The following is a 19,426-nucleotide window of genomic DNA, read 5'->3' as shown; positions in this document are numbered from 1 at the left end:
CTAAGTACTGCAGGCCACCCCCCAGCAGGGGTCTGCTCTCCATTCTAAGAAACTCCACGGCGCAGCTCCTCCCCGCAAACCTGGAGGGAAGTCCCCTCTCCACCCGCCCACCCCCTGGCCTGATGCACAAAAGAGGCAGGGGAGAGGTGGTGGAGATGTTTATTGGTGCGGTTCACAGTGAGGCCACGCAGTCGGTGCCAGTATATTTTGGCAGGTGCAGGCCAAACTTTCGGCGGACGTCGTCAGGCACGAACCTGCCGGCTACAAAGTGGAGACGTCCGGAGAAGCGGTCGGCGCAGCTCTTGGGCGCTGCAAGGGACACCAGCACATCGGGCTGCACCGCGTCCTTTGCGTCTCCGCCAGCCTCCGCATCCCAGCCTGAGGGTGGAAGAGGGGGAGCTGAGGACCTCCCGCCCGGGACCAAGTCTGCTCTGCCTCCCTCCACCCGCGCGGGTAGCGGTCAGACCTGCTAACCGCAGAACCGCCTCCACCCTCCGACTACTCCATTTCCACTGCTAGTCTGCCAAGATCCAGCCTCTGCCTTGAGCCGTGTCTCCTTCCACAGAGGTCAGGAACTGCCGCCTTCTTAAATCAGACCTTCCTCACCCACCTCGGGTCTGACCTCAGCCTCTCTACCCCACCCTGTACTGTGGCCCGAGACCCCCCTCCTTCTGAACTGTGCCCCCACATCCCCATCAGATTTGATTTCCCCCTCCGACCTGAGACATCTTGGCTATCTGACCCACCTCGTGGTACTTTTGTCAGGACTCTGCCCTCTCCCCAAACCACCAGGAGTTTCGGCTCCACCCAGTTCACAAACCAGCAACCTGGACTTCTCTCCTGCCTCAGGCACTAACCAGAGCCACCGGCTCCTCTCTCTGATTAGAGGCTTCCAACTGCAGGATCCCTCACTTTTCCGGGACCACCTACTGTATCCCCCTCGGACTAGATATGCCTCGGCTTTGGTCCGGGATTGTCCTGGAGCCATGTAGCTAGGGGACACCCCCGCGCAGTCCCCACGGGAGGCTGAGCGCTGTTTGTCCCTAGCAGCTCTAGCCTGGCAGGCGTGGCCTCTGCCGAGTGAGCTCACAGGGCTGGTGGTGGGTGGTGCCGGTGGAGCTGAGCACTCGGACCAAGGGGACACCGAGTCACTTGGGGCAGCCACTTGTATCGCTCCCATCCTCAGGGCCGGTGTGAAAAACGATGGGGGCAGACGCGGAAACCGAGGTTGAAAGAGTTGGACAAGGAAAACCGAGTTGGGGGAGGGGAGTGCAGAGGGGGAGAATTTAGGATGGATGGAAAAAAACAGGCTAGAATAACCAGGCTGTCCCTGGGTGGCGTGCCTGAGGGGACGTCCAGGCTCACAAGCGGGATGGAGAGTCGCTTCAGCGTGGCCAGCGCGCGCGCGCAGTGCCCGCCTGCTTCCGCCAGCCGCACTCCCGGCCCAAGCACTGCGTCCACCACCAGCCCGTACGCGTCGTCGATGAGCCGCACCTGGGGAGAGGGGCAGTGTCAGGGGCTGTGCTCAGACGGGCCAGGGCAGGGGCAGAGTGGGTGCATCTGACCTCGGCAGGCAGGAAGGACAGGAAGGGGATGTCCATCTTCTCGCACTGCGTGGTCAGGTCACGGTGCAGCGCGTCGGCCGAACGCGTGGGGCAGAAGATGCTGGGCTGGTATTCCTGGGCGGCGGGGGGGGAACCCGGGTTCGATGATGGAAGCGGGAAGAAGTCCCCCTCCTGTTCCCAGCGGGACCCCAGTCCCACTTCTGTCCCCCACATCACAGCCCTGTTACTCACGAACACCCGCAGGTGCCGGGCACACGCCAGCCCCACGGCGCCATTCTGCTCCGGGCCGCACACGACCAGCACCGTCCTCTGCTTCCGCGACAGCGAGGGCAAGGGGAAGGCCTAAGACATAGCAAAGCAGGGCGGCTGGATGGAGGCGGGTTCTGGGGCAGAAGGATGAGGCCATGGCAGAGGGGTGGTCTGCATGCGGGGCAGGCAGGCGGACCTCGCTCAGGTAGAGTGCGAACTGGCCTCTGCGCCCAGTGCGGTTTGTTTACTCTGTCTGCACTTAGGACACACTCCCACTTCCCTTGCCCAGCTCCTTCAAAAAGGTGAAAAAGAAGAAAAGAGAGGAGTCTACCCCACTCCTGCCTTTATCTTTTGGCATTTCCTATCTGTCTGCTTTCTATTTCAAGCCATCAGTCTGGCATTACTTTTGTTGTTTTAGAGGTCCTCACTCTAACTCAAGCTGGTCTTGAACTTGCAGCAATTCTGCCTCAGCCCCCTAACTGCGGAGTTAGCAGCATTGTGAACCACCATGAGGGCAAGCTCCGCTACTGAGGAAAGCCAGCTAAGTGGCTCAGCTGATAAGAACTTGCCACCAAGCTGGGCGTAGTGGTGAACGCCTTTAATCCCACTCGGGAGGCAGAGGCAGGCGGATTTCTGAGTTTGAGGCCAGCCTGGTCTACACAGTGAGTTCCAGGACAGCCAGGGATATACAGAGAAACCCTGTCTCGGGCTGGTGAGATGGCTCAGCAGGTAAGAGCACCCGACTGCTCTTCCAAAGGTCCTTAGTTCAAATCCCAGCAACCACATGGTGGCTCACAACCAACCTTAACAAGATCTGACTCCCTCTTCTGGTGTGTCTGAAGACAGCTACAGTGTACTTACATGTAATAAATAAATCTTTAAAAAGAAAAAAAAAAAAAAAAGAACTTGCCACCAAGCCTCTGAAGGCACAGTAGTTTCCTTCCTGAACCCCACATGGTGGAAGAACACCAGCTCACAACTAGACTCACACCTAGGGGGAGGGGTAAAATAAATGGAATTGTAAACCATGGGAGATAGGGCACATGCGGTGCTGGCAGATGCGCGTGCTCCTTCCTTGGGCTTCTACGTGGAGGATCCCAAGACCCGCTCAGTGAGCCTCATAGCAAGTGCCTCTCAACAACACCCTCCTGTAATCTTGGGGGTGGGGGTGGGGGTGAAGGTTTAGCAGGGCCAGATATATCAAGTTTGGCCCTTCTTCGGAGCTCATTTGGCCCACTGTGCTCCCACCCTGTCCATCTTAGAACCTCTTTTCTCACTGGGCATTTTGGGGTGTGCAGATGGCAGCGATATCTGTCAAGCAGGTCCAACCTCTGAGAGACCCAGGACTGTACCTTGAAAGCTTCAGCCCCACCCTGAAGGTGCCTCCCCCCCCCCAACTTGAGTCTTTGGGGACCCCGCTTCTGCCTTGTCTGATACCCTGAGTCTGAGTTCTCTGGTCTGGTCTGGCGGTGAGCGCCCTTGTACTTCAGTTTCCGGACTCGAGTGATAGGGGCTGGTACCTTGGTCACAGCCACTGCACTAGCGTGCCCACATAGCTCCACCAGCTGCTGCCGCCCAAAGCGGTACTCCTCCAGTAGCTCCCGTTCCAGAGCGGCCGCCTCCGAGGCACTGCAGGCAGAGGTGGGCAACATGCTCAGAGGCGCAGACAGGGAACAGACTCGAGGATGGCTGCCCAGACCCGCCCGAAGACCCTCACCTTGTTGTTACCCAAGAGGCGTTCCAGTGGCCTTGAGCCCCATCTCTTACCCAGTTTTCCCATCCCACAAGCATGGTTTGAAATGGCAGCTGCAGCCTGAGATGCGCGAGCCCTCTGGTGGTGAAAGATTGAGCCCAGAGACTCAGAGATACGAAGGAAAGATCAATGTATTGAGCCCCTTGCATGCTGCAAGGTCTCATTGCAAAGCCCAGGGTATCTTCGCGCCTTATCCTCCTCTCAGATTTATAACTGGTGAGCTCATTCTCCCCAAACCTTAAAAGAATTGGATTTCGGACTCAGGGGCCAGTAAGGAAGCTAAAGCGCATTGGAGAGGGACTGTTAAGTGCGGCTTGTCAAAGTGGTTTTGGGAGTCTGCAGAGATGTTTAACAGATCATTCAAGAAAACAGGAGGGGGACTTCAACTGGACAATGAAATTAAGATACTCCTTTAATTCCAGAACTTGGGAAGCAGAATGATAAGCCAAGGGTACATCATAGTGAGACTTTTGTTTGACTGTTTGGGTTTTTCTTTTGTGGGTGTGTGTGGGGGGGTTGTTTTTATTTTGTTTGGTTTTTGTTTCTCTGTGTATCTCTTACTGTACTGTTCTGGAACTCGATTTGTAGACAAGACTGGCTTTGAACTCACAGACATCCACCTACCTCTGCCTCCCAAGTGCTGGGATTAAAGGTGGCTTGTGCCACCATGCTTGGCATGAGACCCTATCTTTTTTTTTTTTTTAAAGATTTATTTATTTATTATATGTAAGTACACTGTAGCTGTCTTCAGACACTCCAGAAGAGGGCGCCAGGTCTTGTTGCGGATGGTTGTGAGCCACCATGTGGTTGCTGGGATTTGAACTCTGGACCTTTGGAGGAGCAGTCGGGTGCTCTTACCCACTGAGCCATTTCACCAGCCCCCATGAGACCCTATCTTAATAAAGAAAACTAAGATATCTGAGACTAGAGAGACGGGCTGCTGGACTCTGTGGCTTTTTGAGGACAAGAACAGATTACATAATTCATGAGTCTCTGTTCAAAAGTCATTAGCAATTTAATGTTGGATATGGCTTGGCAGAACACCTGCCAAGCATTCATGACGCCCAAGGTTCCACAAAGAGCATCAGGAAAAAAAGGGAAGTTTTAGAAAGGAATAGCAAGTGCGGAGCACTTCCAAGGACAGGTGTCAGGACGGGGCTGGGGTGCCTCCGCCTGCTGACAGGGCTGGCAAACTGCACTACAGAACCAGGGCTCTGGGTAGGACAGGGTCTACTTGGTGGTGCAGGGTGCATACTGCCCAGCAAGCACTGCCAAGACATGGACGTCAGGCAGGGCATCCTAGAGGAAGGGAGGAGCGTGAAGGAAGGCCAAGGCAGGGAGGAAGAGCACCTGGAGCAAGTCTGGAATGACCCAGGTTAGAAACCGCTGGGACAAGGTTAGCATCTGTGGGGAACAGGGTAGGAAGGGCTCGATACCACACCAAGACACACTGTCAGAGCTGGACAAAATACTGCACGCCTTTTGTCCCAGTGCTCAGGAGGCAGAGGCAGGTGGATCTCTGTAAGTTTGAGGCCAATCCGGTCCACAGAGCGAGTTCCAGGATAGCCAGGGCTACACAGAGAAACCCTGTCTCATGGGGAAAAGAAAAGAAAGCCGTCAGGCTGTTCAGTCAGGAAGATGGGACCACAGGTGCGGGGTAGGAGACCTGCAGGAAGGAGGAGTGTGTGGTGAAGGAGGATGGAGAAGGCACCGGCCACCTGGCCAGCTTCTGGCACAGCACATCCAGCTTGTGCAAAGCGTGGGATAAAGCCCAGACACAGTGGCACACACTTGAATCCCAGCACTTGGGAGAGTGAGGCAGGACTCTCACTAGTCCTGCTTCCTGAAATTCTGTTTCAAAAACAATGCTGGAGGGATGTGAGATGTCTCAGTTGCTAAGAGCCAGAACTGCTCCTGCAAGGGCCCTGAGTTCAGCTACCAGCACCCACACTGGGCAGTTCCAGCTTCAGGGGACCCAATGTCTATTTCCTGTACAGACACCTTCACAATAAATTCACAGACATGCCTTAAGAGTCGACAAACTGCTGCCTTTGCAATCAGTTTAATTCCTAGAACCTGCAGAGGTAGGGTGGGGTGGATAAACAGCTGGGCACAGCAGTCTGTGACCCAAGCACTGTCAAGGGACAAGCAGGAGGATCTGTGGACTTGCTGGCCAGCCAACCTAGACAATCAATAGTCTAGGTTTAGTGAGAGACTCTTAAATAATAAAATGGAGGAGACTTGAGGAAGGAAGACCTGATGGGAACCTCTGGCCTCCACTCATAGGCATCACTGTGGAGAGGCTCAATCCCACTTTGGTCTGACAGCCATGGTTGCTGACTCTGCAGGGGTGGGTGGGGTGCTCTTTTCCCTGTCTTCACCTGAAGCTGACAGCAGGGACAGTGAGCAGTCTTAGAGAACCCAACCAAGGGGCAGTGCTGACCCTGGTGCAGAGTGGATGCGAGCTGGGGAGGCAGCCCCCCCTGCCACTTGAGGCCTGGTATTGGGAGGTCCCCCTCAATTCCAGCTCCTAGGACAGGAGCAGCCAAGCTTAGATCTCTTTTCAGGTCCAGTGTTGAAGGGGATTAAGCCTGAAAATCCCAAATTACTTCTAGAAAGGCAAGAAACCATCCAGCTAAGGCACTCGGTGCCCTCCCCATCACTTGTTCACAGGCATCATGCATACATTCTGTACTCCAAAATGTGCCGGGGCTTTGGAAAAGCATCCTGAGCCTCCTGTGGCTCCCAGTGGCAGTCGATATTCAAAGCCTCTATGTGACTCCAAGCCCCTGACCATATCTCAATCCATTTCTCTGACAATAGAGAACCTGGTGGGTGACTATGAGGGCTGGCTTGCCTGGAATGCAGTTTCCTTGGCAACTCAGCTTTGGATGCACCTGTAAGTTCCCAGCAGACCTTAAACCCCAGACTCACCTGCCTCCTGCCTGCCACCCTGGCCACGACCCCTTGTCACCCACTGACCTGAGAAAGCGCCTCTCCTCCGGCAACTGGACAGGGCCCGTGTTGTTGTGCACACTGCTGCTCATGGTCGCATGGGCAAGCTGGCTCCGCGATGCCTTTTAAGTGTGGCCCGGGGGGCGGAGCCCTGTGACTAGACACCTGCTAATCTGAGGCCACTAGGGGGCGCTGCATACAGCCACTGTCCAAAGCACGGGGTGACTTAACTCTGTGATGACTGGGCCGCGGGCCCAGCGTGTAAGGATCCACAATAGAGTCACTATAGAGTCAACAGTTTATTTGACCACTCTTTATTATGTGCCACGGCTGGCTCAGGCCCTAAGTGTACCAGGTGAAGCCGAAGTTGGCATTGCTCATCTCCTCCTTGGTGCGCAGCCCATACAGCTCGCCAATGAGGGGTGGTACCCATCGTGTGGTGTGGAACATAGACTCGCCCACCTTCCAGTTGGGCACATCTTTCATGATGATGGCTTCCTCCTCCAGGTTTTCCCGAAGAATCTGCAGGGTCCTGTGGCCACAAGGCACGGCTAAGCTCAAGGCAAATCACTCTGTCTCTTCCTCCCAGTCCCTGATAGCTCCACTGGACCTCCCACCCTAGCCTACCTCCGGTCCTTCTCTGCCTGGAAGAGCGGCATGAGGGCAATCCTGGCCTCCAAGTCCTCAATCAGCAGGCGCCTGGAAAATCAATACCCAGTGGGGTCAGATGTGGCCATTGGGAGAGTGTGGGACACAGACGTGATAGGGTTACAGGGCGCTGGTGGGGCTGGTGGGGAGGGGGAAGCTGGGGCCAATGCTGGCCACCTGAGTTGGGACAGGAGGGCAAGCTAGGGCACAGCTGGCACAGGCAGGCTATAGCAGCTATAAAACTGTCATCTTCACACTTTCCTTTCAAATAAACATTTTTTAAAAATCCTAAAAATAGCCCTGCTTGATGCTCTGGATGGAGGGGGACACTCATCACTAGGCTCTGGGCTTTACAAAACCAATTCCCTTTGTTCTCAAAATAGCAGGGGGCTGGGCCTGCCGGCCTTCTTCCACTGTTCCTATTTATCCCCACAGGAAGTCGAACTTCTCAACTTCAGGGGCTGAGGAAACAGGAACCCAAGAAGGATTCTTTCCAGGGACACTTTTCATCTATGACACTCATGGTCTTGGGCTCTCTGGTACCTGCCACCATGTACCAAGGCCAAGCCCATCACCTGCTGGTTACCACCCACAGTGCCAGCTGTGAAGCCCAAGTCCAACAGCTGAAGGCCTGGTCTCAGCGTTTTGCTTCAGGACAGGAAGTAGGAGTTCCCTCATCCTCACAGAACCCCTGGTGGTGAGCAGGGCCTACCTGCGCTCCTGGTTCCACCTCATCATTCTCCAGTAGCCAAAGATCAAGGCCCCGATGCCCACAGCAAACATGCTGTACCCTGCAAGAGAAATGAGACCCCCCCTCTCAGCATGGTGCCCTCCAGGGCCCCACTCAGGACACTGGGTCACTGTATCCAGTGAAGTACCTGCTGGCTCTGCCTTCTACACCCTCCATAGGTAGACTGTCCTTCCTCAGCCACTTCCCCAGGGCAGTCTCTGTCTCTTCTGCTGTTAGGGTACTAGGCAGTCTGGGCTGCCACACTTTCTGGAAGGTATAGGTCAGCATGGACACAGCAGAGCCCCAGAATATAAAACAACAGTTCTCAACCTGTGGGTCCCATATCAGACAATTGCATTACAATTCATAACAGCAGCAAAATTAGTTATGGAGTAGCAACGGGATAGTTTTACGTTGGGGGTGGGGTCACCACACCATGAGGAGCTGTGTATTAAAAGGGTTTCAGCATTAGGAAGGTTAAGAACCATTGCTCTATAAAGACAAGGCTGGTCCCCACCAGAGGCTGGAAGTGCCCTGGGGTGCCACACAGCCTGCTCCTGACTCCAGGAGTGGTGTAGGCACTGCAGGTTCAGCGGGGCAGACCACCTGCCCTACACCCAGGGGAGACAGGGGCCACCATAAATAATTCCTGAAGACCAGCAGGGGCAGTGCCAATCTTGACTGGCAGGAAAAGCCCCAGGGGTCACCTACCAGCGACTATAGATGGCATGGAGGCTGGGCCACAGCAGGGTAGGACAGGCTCTGGGGTGCAGCCTGATAGGCCCTGGATCTCAGCAAGGCTCTAAGGGTTCCCTGGATCCTCAGCTTGCCAGGAGCCAAACATTTCTCCTTAAGCCAGATCAAACCTTAAGGCTTGTGTTCAGAAGCTAGGTCCTCCAGCCATGGACACGGAAGTGTGTGGGTCCAGGCTGAGAGGTACAAGCTCTCTGGGAAAGCCCCAGGCATTTATGACCATCTCTGGCCAGCTGACCATGGTGTAGAGGCAGCGCTGTGCTCATTTTCAACAGCTAAGAGAATCCTAGGGGCCACAGCTTGAGACTCAGCCCTAGAATATGGCTTGAGCAGATTTCTGACCTGCAATTTCTCAAAAGAACAAATAGGCCCTTGTGAGGAGCTCTGGTCCTTACATGTGGGCACCCAAGTGTGCCCTGGCTGCATCTAGAGTGGGAGCCTGGGATGAGGGAGTCACATGCCAACACCCAGTCTTTTCCTGCACCTAGGTGGCTACAGTGATCACTGGGGTGGGCTGAATTTTAAGAGGTGTCATGGGGGATTGAGGAGGTGGGCGGAGGAGCAGAAGTCACATCCTTCACTTCAGCCCCCAAGTAGCTGATGTTGTAGAAGGTATTGTCATCCTGTGTCATTCATTCTCTGCTGAATCAATAAGCTTGTGAGTGGGTGGCAGTGCTCCCCCGCACTGCGTGCAGATCCGACACAATCACCATCGGAACCACAACCTTTTTCCCCTTGCAGAAACCCAGATAGGTCATGAAATTCACGTGGAAGAGACAAGGCTGCTTTCAGGAGCAAAGTTTCAGGATTCCAACTCGACAACTTCAAACAGCTGTGTGTGCAGAAAGATATGCTGGCATGGGGACAGTCATGTTTGCTAGTAGGACAGAACCAGGCGTTCACGATCCACAAATAAACCCTCACATTTTATGGTCAATTGGCTTTGTACAACGATGTCTCAATAATTAATGGGGGACAGAAGTAGCCCAGGACCACTGGCGGCCTGAGATGCAGTGGCCCTGCTTCCCTAGGGCTGGCTCAGCTGGTAGAATACTTGCCTACCTAACACGATGACCTCCTGGGTTCCATTCCTAATAATACAAACCAGGAGTGGCGATGCATGTCTGTGACCCACCACTTGACTTGGGAAGTGGAAGCAGGAGAATCAATAGTTCAAGGTCATCCTTGGTTACATAGGGAGTTTGGGGCCATCTTAGGCGTAGGCTGGGAGTAATATAGAAAGGCTTGAGTGGCAGAGGCAGGTAAACCCCATGAGCCCCATCTACATAGAGGTCTAGACCAGCGAGCGCTCCTACAATCCCAGCGCTCAGGAGGTGGGTGGGGCACAAGAACCACTGTCTGAGGCTTCCCCAGTTTACTGCAAGCTCAGCCCAGCCAGGGATACAGAGTGAGAACTTGGTTCAAACAAATAGAGGAGCTGTATACAGCATAGTACAGCCCCTGACCCAACTCACAATGGATACATAAAAGCACTCTAGACGAACACAAATGCAAATTCCTTAAATAAGAGAACCATTCCTGTTGTAAAGGACACCATTAGCTCAACAGGCCACAGGGAATCACAATATTTGCAGAGATGACACAGGAGCCAAGATACAGACTCAAGTCACCAATAATGAAGAACACATACGCTGCCTGGTGCAGTGGCTCAACACCTTTAATGTCAGCACTCAGGAGGCAGAAGCACAGGAATCTCTGAATTCCTGGGCTACAATGTAAGTTCCTGCCCAGCCTGGAGCTACACCGGGAGACTGTTTCAAACCCCCAAACAACAACAGTGAAAGAGCTGCCTGGTGCAGAACACCAACTGGTGCAGCTGAGGGAGGCACAGAACAGAGGCCGGTCCGAAACCAATCTGGGAGACGCCAGTTTGAGGTCTGCACACAGGGAGGCGCCTCCTCACTTCCCCAGGCGACAGCGGTTCCTGGCGATCAGCTAGTCTGGGAGCTCTTTGGGAAAGAACCAGCCATGTGCAGTTAGCTAGGCTGGAACTCAGGACGAAGGCCACCCGTGACTACACAAGAAAACTTCCGCAGAGCTGGAGTCATGGCTCTGAGGTTAAGCGCAGGGACAGAGTTCTGTGCCCCAAACCTATTCTGGGTGCCTTACAGCCACTTACAACCCCAACCCCAGTGAATTTGATGCCTTCCTCCAGCCTCCATGAGCACCTGCATTCCCGTGCATATACAGACACTTCAGTCTTATCCAGGTGTGCTGGGGCTCTTCTTCAATCCCAGTACTTGGGAGACAGAGACAGGCAGATCTCTGTGAGTTTGAGGCCAGCCTAGTCTACATGGAGAGTTTCAGGCCAGCCATGGCTATATAGTGAGACCCTATCTCTAAATGAGGCACATGGCTGAAGTGGTAGACGGCCAGCTAACAGGCACAAGCCCTGGGATCCCTATTCACAGTGAAGAAGCTAGGCTTAGTGACACACACCAAGTGTCATCCCAGCATTCAGGAGGCAGAAGCAGAAGAATCAGAAACTCAGGGTCATCCTCGTCTAAAGGCTACAATGAAACCTTGTCTCTAAATAAATGCAGGAAGACAAACATAATATGCCAGGCAGTGGCGCACACCTTTAATCCCAGCACACAGGAGGCAGAGGCAGGCAGATCTCTGAGTTTGGTGCCCAGCCTGGTCTACAGAGTGAGTTCTAGGACAGCCAGGGCTACACAGAAAAATCCTGTCTCAAAAAAACAATAAACAAATAAGTAAGCCACCCTGACTTGAGGAAACCACCAGTCTAAGTGCACGCCTGAGTGGGCCACACTTCAGAGAAAGTTGAAAGAGAGAGGCTGACAAAAATGGCTCAGCTGGTAAATACTCACTGCAGAATAGAACCCACAGAAAGACAGAAGAAAACTGACTCTGCAAAGCTGTTCTCTGACCTCCATATTCCCACGCTCTCCACAGACATCCAAGCACAATAATAAATACTAAAAAGTAGGGGGTGGGGGGAAAGCCAGGCAGGGTGGCACATGCCTTTGATCCCATGAGTTCCAGAATAGCCAGGGCTATATTGGGGTGTGGCAAGGTGGGGGTGGGCGTGGGTGGGCACTTGCTGTTCCTGCAGAGGACGCAGGCTCAGTTTGCAGCACCTACATGCCAACTCACATAACTTCAGTTCCAGGGAATCTGATGACCTCTTGTGGTTCGCACAGGTACCAGGCATGCGTGCAGTATACATGCATAGATGCAAGAAATCAGAACCATACAGATTTTAAATGTTTAAGGAAGAAAGAACGAAGATAGAGGCTGGCAAGATGAGTAAAAGGGCTTGTTGCCAACCTGAGAACCTGAATCCCCAAGGGCAGAAGGAAGCACATTCCTCAAGTTGTCCTCTACCCTTTATGTGCAAAAAAGGCACATTCACAACTGTACTAATTCACACGCAAAATGTAAGAAAAGAGAAAAAAGGAAGAGACAGGAGGGAGAAGTGGACAGAGGATCTGCCCCACTGCCAGAACAGCAGGTGAGGCCCTGGGAAGGGGGAGGGTATTCTAGCCTGCCATCTGTGTCTCAAAAGTCCTGGAGGGGGCTGGAGAGAAGGCTCAGTGGTTAAGAGCACTGGCTGCTCTTCCAGAGGTCCTGAGTTCAATTCCCAGCAACCACATAGTGGCTCACAACCATCTGAAATGGGATCTGATGCCCTCTTCTGGTGTGTCTGAAGACAACTACAGTGTACTCATCTACATAAAATAAATAAATATTCCTCTTTTTTTTTCTTTCTTTTTTTGGTTTTTCGAGACAGGGTTTCTTTGTGTAGCCCTGGCTGTCCTGGAACTCACTCTGTAGACCAGGCTGGCCTTGAACTCAGAAATCTGGCTGCCTCTGCCTCCCAAGTGCTGGGATTAAAGGCGTGCTGCACTACTACCCGGCACAATAAAGAATTTAAAAAGTCCTGGAGCAGCCAGGACTACAACAGCTCACCATGACCATGTACATTTGTACTAGGCTGTCCCAGCAGCCGAAACACTCTTAAATCCAAAAAGGCCCGGAGTGTTTTTTTTTTTCTTTTTGGTTTTTGAGACAGGATTTCTCTGTATAGCCCTGGCTGTTCTGGAGCTTGCTCTATAGACCAGACTGGCCCTGAACCCAGAGATCCATCTGCTTCTGCCTCCTGAATGCTGGAATTAAAGGTTTGTACCATCACTGTCTGGCCAGTTTTTGTTTTTTGTTTTTTTTTTTTTAAATATTTATTTCTTACTATATATATAAGTACACTGTAGCTGTCTTCAGACACACCAGAAGAGGGTGCCAGATCCCATTACAGATGGTTGTGAGCCACCATGTGGTTGCTGGGAATTGAACTCAGGACCTCTGGAAGAGCAGTTGGTGCTCTTAACTGCTGAGCCATCTCTCCAGCCCCCAGTTTTTGGGTTTTTAAAACCAGTTTCTCACAACATGTTCCTGGCTGGCTGGAACATGACATTTGGATTTGGACCCTGGAACAAGGGACAGAGGTTCATATTTTACATACCAAAGCAGTGTGACCTGGCCTCCAGGTTCTCCCAGCATCCCTCAGTCTGTACCTGGCACATCTTGCCCACAACTCTCAACTATCTAGCCCAGGGTCTGGGCTGCCCTTCACCAAGAAGCTCTTCTCTATATAATCTAGACCCAAACACTCTCCACATAGCCTAGGCTAGCCTTGAACTTGTTGTGACCCATGTCTAGAATCACAGGTGAGCCATCACACAGGACCAGAACGTTTTGTTTGCTTAGTTGAGGCACAGTTTGTATAATATGCACATTAAAGTCTGATGAATTAAAATCTAAAAATCTGCATTTGCAGAAGGTGGAGTTAGCAAACTCAGGTCCTTTGGAAGAGCATCAATGCCCTTAACCACTGTGCCATCTTACAGTCCCTAAGCCCATTTCTCTTTTCTTCTAGGGTGAGATGGTATCATGTAGTCCAGGTTGACCTATGTAGCCCAGGATGACCCTAAACCATCAATCCGTTCTGCTTCAGCATCCAAAATGCTGAGATGATGGGTGTGCACCACCAAGTCCTGTTTCTGCAGTGCTAGGGGTGTGACCTAGGGCTTTGAAAGGCTAGGCAGGCACTCTACCAATTGGGCCCCAGTTGCTAACCACTGTATTTCTGTAACTCTGAGCACTGACAGTGGGGACTTTAATTTTCTTTATATTCTTTTCCTGTTGAAATCGATAATAAAATTCTAAATGTTACTTAAAACACTTTTAAAAATTTAAAAACACAGCCTGGTGGGCCCATGCCTGTCATCCTGGTACTATGAAGGCAGAGAGTTGGGGTGTTCATAATTTCAGGCTGGCCTGGGCTCCATGAAAGCCGGTGGGAGTGGGGGCTGGGGGTGGGCAGAGAATGCCAGAAGAGGAACCAGCACTAGGGAAGCTAGAGTTTAAGACTAGCCTTCTATGCTATGTTACAATCAACACACATCTTGCCTTGGGTGGACCTGTCTGTCATCCCAGCAATCCACTGGCAAAGGCAGGGTCGCCACGAGTTTGAGGCCAGCCTGGGCTATATAGTAAGTCCCTATCTGCAAAATCAAAATAAATAAGTAAATAAAAACATTAAAAATATACGTATAACGGTGCATACCTATCAGCATAGCCTATCTTCGGAAGTGAAGGCAAGAGATTAGGAGTTCTAGGTTAGTCTCTGCTACGGAGTTTGAGGCCAGCCTAAAACAAAACAAAAGCCTCCAAATTCCAGGTTAGCGCTTCTCGCAGGCTTAGTTTCCAGGCCCGTGGAAGCCAGCTGGAAACTAGGGGACATGAACAGTCTGGCTTCCGGGATGCTGCACTAGAAAAGATTCCAACTCAGCCTCCGCTCACACTGTGCACTCTGAAGCCCACAGGCTGCCCTCTCTCGACTGACCGCATCACAGAAGCCTGATCTGCGACGAACAGGACGACACTGAGACACTGACCCGACAGTCCCCGGCGGGGCAGGTTCCGCTTGTAGTCGATGGGGCCGTAGCCCCCTGGCGGGGGCATGTCCTGCTTCACCTTCGACGCCGCCATACTTGCAGGACCCGCAACTTCCGGTCACCAGCGGAAGTGAGGCAACGCGCGGCCGCCATTTTGAGTGTGGCGGAAGTTCCGTCACCCGGGAGGTTCCTTATAATTCGGAAGCGTTCCGCTAGCCTTACTGCGATCAGGAAGTCAGTCCTTCCTCCCTCTGGCCCCAGGCAGGGCGTAACTGTGGTCCTCATCTAGAACTCTCTCGGGCGTGTTTCTTGCACTAAAAACCTTGGAGTTCACCTACTTTCTTTCGTGAGCCATGGTAGCCAGGCTCGAGGCAACAGGCTGGTTCCCACCCACCTGAGCACCATCACTTCAGAGAGGGACTTGTCCTGTTCCACATCAGTGGGCAGTCCCCTCGCCAGTGGCTTCTCACGAGGAACTGACCATTAAGGACGATTGAGTCACAAAGCCTAAGAAGGGTTTAGGGAGCCCGCGGGGCGGGGGAGGGAGGGTCCCCGCCCCAAGGCCGAGTGACGCCCGCAGTCACTTCACAAGGCAGAAATTGTTACCCGGGCAATAAAAGTCATCGCGGCTGTAGGGCCTTGGGAGTGGGCACATGGGGGCACGGGGGTGCAGGTGCCAAGCACCATGGGTTAGGCCCGAGATTGGAGTCCGGCCGCCCCCCGACAGCAGCCGCCTCCTGCTCCCCGCGCGCCCCGGGCGCCACCATGTCGGGCGACAAACTCCTGAGCGAACTTGGCTATAAGCTGGGCCGCACGATAGGTGAGGGCAGCTACTCCAAGGTGAAAGTGGCCACCTCCAAGAAGTATAAAGGGACGGTGGCCATCAAGGTGGTGGACCGCCGGCGAGCGCCTCCGGACTTCGTCAACAAGTTCCTGCCTCGAGAGCTGTCCATCCTGCGGGGAGTACGGCACCCGCACATCGTACACGTTTTCGAGTTCATCGAAGTGTGCAATGGGAAGCTGTACATCGTGATGGAGGCAGCAGCCACCGACCTGCTGCAGGCAGTGCAGCGCAACGGGCGCATCCCGGGGTCGCAGGCGCGCGAACTCTTCTCGCAGATCGCGGGCGCCGTGCGCTACCTGCACGACCACCACCTGGTGCACCGCGACCTCAAGTGCGAAAACGTGCTGCTAAGCCCTGACGAGCGCCGCGTCAAGATCACGGATTTCGGTTTCGGCCGTCAGGCGCACGGCTACCCAGACCTGAGCACCACCTACTGCGGCTCGGCCGCGTATGCGTCACCTGAGGTGCTCCTGGGCATCCCCTACGACCCTAAGAAATACGACGTGTGGAGCCTGGGCGTTGTGCTCTACGTCATGGTCACCGGGTGCATGCCCTTCGACGACTCGGACATTGCTGGCCTACCCCGGCGCCAGAAGCGCGGCGTGCTCTACCCTGACGGCCTCGAACTGTCGGAACGATGCAAGTCCTTGATCGCCGAGCTGCTACAGTTCAGCCCGTCCGCCCGGCCCTCGGCGGGCCAGGTGGCGCGCAATGGCTGGCTGCGGGCCGGGGACTCCGGCTAGGAGCCGGGGTTCTCGCTGTTCCCGCCGCACCAGGCACAGAGCCAGGGCGGCGCACGCGCGAAGGGCGAGCTTCGGGAAACCCGCGAAGTCGCCGCGCGCCACTGCGCACGCGCCCTGTCCCTTCCCCTTCCCCCACGGCGGCGGCCCTCTGAGGCCTGCTGTTGGATTCTGATTCCTCCTGCACAAACTGATTGCTGGAGAGCGCATGCGCATCCTCGATTTCTGGCGAGAAGGCCCCGGGAGGGGCGCAAAGAGAAGAGAGAAAAGCATTGCGCCTGCGCGGAATGAACTGTTGCACGGTGGGTTGACATGGTAAAGAGAAACCGCGGGCCGGCCGTGCACGCTAAGTTCCAGGTTGGAACCTGCAATAAATTCGCTCTTCCTTGCAACTGGGGTTAGCGATGGAACCTTGTCACTGAGCAGGGGGTGGGAAGCTTTCGGCAACTTAGAGAATAGCGAGTATGTGGAAATTCTACCTTTAGACCTAAAAACCGGAGTAGGGAGATTCAAATTCTGATCCTTCACGTCCCTAAACTGGATAAATTCCTAAAAGTTCTATAGTCATCCGCCGGGATCTGATGACACTTGAATTGGGATCAGCGGGACTGCCTGTTGGCTGGAACAGCATTTACAGATGTGACACCCACATAGGTGTCAGTTGTGCAGAGACAGGTGTGGATTGTACCCAGGTCTCTGGAAGCCGGGAGTCCTTGGTGATGGTTGTTTTCCCTATGGGAAAAAACAGACCCATCTACTGGTGATCTCTTGATTTGTTGTTGTTGTTGTTGGTGGTGGTGGTGATTTTGTGTGTCAAAGTTATATCAAGGCGTAGTTACTCCAAATACCTCACTATGCAGCCTAGGCTGGCTTGGAACTTGGATTCTCCTGCCTCCACTTCCCAAGGTGTGTAGTCCAGTTCTGCATTTCTTGAACCAGGTCTTGGGATTTCGAGAAGAAGCTTCAACCATCCTTGCCTTCAACAAGGATGCAAGTGCAAGCCAAGTAAAAGAAGAGCCGAGATGTGGGGATAATCGTAAGTTGTGAGGAACTCCCGTGGGCGGTGGTATCCAGAGACAGACTGGGCCCAAACCATTTAAAATAGTGTACAATAGGGTGACACTGGTCAAGTTCCTGACTGGAATAGGGAAGGATGAGAAAATGCAGGAGAGCTAACATAGTCTCTAAAGGGGGCCCTGAAGAGTGAGGAGGCAGTTGGGAGTCTTGTGTGTAATTTTAGTGACGGTGAGTGGAGAACATGTATGAGGCTCACATGGTCTGAGGGGCTGCCTGCTTGTGGGTTTTGCTGGCCTCAGCCCCAGCTGCCCTCTACTCCACAGGTTTCTGGTGCCCTGGAGGTTGAATGTGAAAACTCTTTCCTCATGCTGGGCCCTAACTGCGGCATTGGCAGATGGGGAAACTGAGGCTATAAGAGGGGAGAGGCCTAAAGTCTGGGGCTAGCTGGAGTATGCCAGAGCCAAGAAAAAACCCCACTCCCCTGGCAGTGGGCAGAGGGAGCCAATGGATACAGGCTGTGCATTGTGTTCCACACCTGAGAAGTAGGGCTTGGGAAGGCGGGGGCTCAGTAGATTCAGGGTCTGTATTTCTATATTGTTTTTTGAGATTCCAGTACACAAGTTGACTACACCACCCACTTCCCATTGCCCCTCTTTCTAGTGTTGGAGGTAGAATTGAGAACCTCACTCTCTGAGCCAGCCCCGCCCACCCTTCACTGGGCATTCTAGGCATGGGTTGCACCACTGAGCCACAGGCCAGGCTTGTTGTAGAGTTTTGCTATGTAAGCATGGACTACTCACATGTAACCCAAATAGAAAAATGGGGCAATCCTCTTGCCTCTTGGGCAGTGAGATTCCAGGTATGCACCAAGACCAGTTACCCATTTTTCTTCTCTGTCTATGGGGTTTTTTTGTTGTTGGTTTTGTTTTCAAGACTATATAGCTCTGGCTATCCTGGGACTATGTAGACCAGGCTGGCTCCAAACTCCACGTGCCTCTGCCTTCTGAGTGCTGGGATTAAAAGTGAGCACCACACCCAGCTGCTGCTTTTTTTTTTTTTTTTTTTTTTTTTTTTGGGCTGGTCTAAGTGTCAGCTGACAGCTTTTACACAGCCCTGCCCCTTCCCCAGCTCCCCACCACCACACACACACTCATGAACATTGTGAGGTTTACTTCAGAGGTAGCAGGTCCTAGGGAACAGAATTAATGATTCCTGTTTCTCAGCTTAAAATGCTGCTCGAGCCCATAGCCTATGGTTGGTCTTGGGGCCATCTGGGGCCACTGAGACTGTGCCTGACTCACAGGGCAGAGTCCTGGAGAAATGCTCAGAAGTGCTGGGTCCTGGGCATCAGTGTGGATGCAGCTTGAAGCAGGACAAACCTCCACTGGCTCTGTGCCTTGCAGAGGTGAGGTAGACTGCAGGGAGCAACCATTGGCTCCAGCCCAGCCAGGGTTACATGTCACTGTCTCAACAACAGAATTAAAATGTATGCAGTGTGTGTGTGTGGAGAGAGAGAGAGAGAGAGAGAGAGAGAGAGAGAGAGAGAGAGAGAGAGAGAGAGAGAGAGAGAGAGATAGTTCAGTAAAGAGAACAATTTTTTCCAAAAGACCAGAATTCAGTTCCAACACCCATGTTGAACAGTTCACAATAGCCTGTCACTCCAGCTCCAGGGAATGTGTCACCGTCTTTTGTCCCCACACACACTTAGCATACATTTACACACAGACCTATGCACACAAATAAAAATTAAAATCTTAAAAAGGCTGGGTCTGACATAGCTCAGTAGATAAAGGCACTGGCTGTTCTTACAGAGGAGCTGAGTTCAGTTCTAACACTCACATGGTGAGTTCACAACTGTGAGTAAGTGGAGTTGACCTGAGACAGCAGGGCCAACCGGAGCGAGCAAAGGTCCTAAAAATTCAATTCCCAACAACCACATGAAGGCTCATAACCATCTGTAAAGCTACAGCATACTCACATACATAAATCTTTTTTTTTTTTTAAAGTTAAACTGGGCGTGGTAGTCTACCCAGTAGTAATCCCAGCCATGAGGCAGGCAGATACCTAAATTTAGAGGCTAGTCTGGTCTACATAAAGTTCCAGGCTAGCCAGAACTACAGTGAGATCCTATTTTTGACTTGGTCTGTGTCAGCCTAGGTGGCCTGGAGCTATGTAGACCAGATGAGCCTTGAACTCCCAGAGCTCCACCTGCCTCTGCCTCCTGAGCACTGGG

The 19,426-nt window shown here is 53.0% G+C and overlaps 3 protein-coding genes across 3 annotated transcripts; 1 reads left to right on the top strand and 2 right to left on the bottom strand.

The window, feature by feature from the left end:
• Positions 1-157: 157 nt before the first annotated feature.
• Yjefn3 (YjeF N-terminal domain containing 3) lies at positions 158-6,726 on the bottom strand. Its single transcript, XM_021169274.3, has 6 exons — positions 6,550-6,726; positions 3,335-3,443; positions 1,797-1,907; positions 1,566-1,679; positions 1,344-1,494; positions 158-378 (listed from the first exon to the last, which is right to left on the bottom strand). Exons 1-6 carry the CDS (start codon positions 6,612-6,614, stop codon positions 173-175), a joined length of 756 nt encoding a protein of 251 aa, XP_021024933.1. The 5' UTR covers positions 6,615-6,726; the 3' UTR covers positions 158-172.
• Positions 6,727-6,808: 82 nt separating this feature from the next.
• On the bottom strand, positions 6,809-14,822 carry Ndufa13 (NADH:ubiquinone oxidoreductase subunit A13). The gene is made up of 4 exons (XM_021170497.3): positions 14,593-14,822; positions 7,883-7,961; positions 7,150-7,221; positions 6,809-7,054 (listed from the first exon to the last, which is right to left on the bottom strand). Exons 1-4 carry the CDS (start codon positions 14,684-14,686, stop codon positions 6,865-6,867), a joined length of 435 nt encoding a protein of 144 aa, XP_021026156.1. The 5' UTR covers positions 14,687-14,822; the 3' UTR covers positions 6,809-6,864.
• A 438-nt stretch (positions 14,823-15,260) lies between these two features.
• Positions 15,261-17,758, top strand: Tssk6 (testis specific serine kinase 6). Its single transcript, XM_021170596.3, has one exon. The coding sequence runs from the start codon at positions 15,358-15,360 to the stop codon at positions 16,177-16,179; it is 822 nt and encodes a 273-aa protein (XP_021026255.1). The 5' UTR covers positions 15,261-15,357; the 3' UTR covers positions 16,180-17,758.
• Positions 17,759-19,426: the final 1,668 nt, after the last annotated feature.

Source organism: Mus caroli, unplaced genomic scaffold (assembly GCF_978045245.1).
Source record: "Mus caroli unplaced genomic scaffold, Mus_caroli_1 scaffold_10, whole genome shotgun sequence".
Lineage (NCBI taxonomy): Eukaryota > Metazoa > Chordata > Mammalia > Rodentia > Muridae > Mus > Mus caroli.
This window is presented reverse-complemented; position numbering and strand designations above follow the sequence as displayed.

Coding starts and splice junctions, on each gene's coding strand:
- Yjefn3 (XM_021169274.3), bottom strand. CDS start 6,614: ATGAGCAGCAGTGTGCACAACAACACGGGCCCTGTCCAGTTGCCGGAG. Junction 1,908..3,334: donor GTGCAGTGGCTGTGACCAAG/GTACCAGCCCCT, acceptor GCTATGTCTTAG/GCCTTCCCCTTGCCCTCGCT. Junction 1,680..1,796: donor CCCGGCACCTGCGGGTGTTC/GTGAGTAACAGG, acceptor CCCGCCGCCCAG/GAATACCAGCCCAGCATCTT.
- Ndufa13 (XM_021170497.3), bottom strand. CDS start 14,686: ATGGCGGCGTCGAAGGTGAAGCAGGACATGCCCCCGCCAGGGGGCTAC. Junction 7,222..7,882: donor AGGTGGAACCAGGAGCGCAG/GTAGGCCCTGCT, acceptor TTGATTTTCCAG/GCGCCTGCTGATTGAGGACT. Junction 7,055..7,149: donor CAGGCAGAGAAGGACCGGAG/GTAGGCTAGGGT, acceptor TTGTGGCCACAG/GACCCTGCAGATTCTTCGGG.
- Tssk6 (XM_021170596.3), top strand. CDS start 15,358: ATGTCGGGCGACAAACTCCTGAGCGAACTTGGCTATAAGCTGGGCCGC.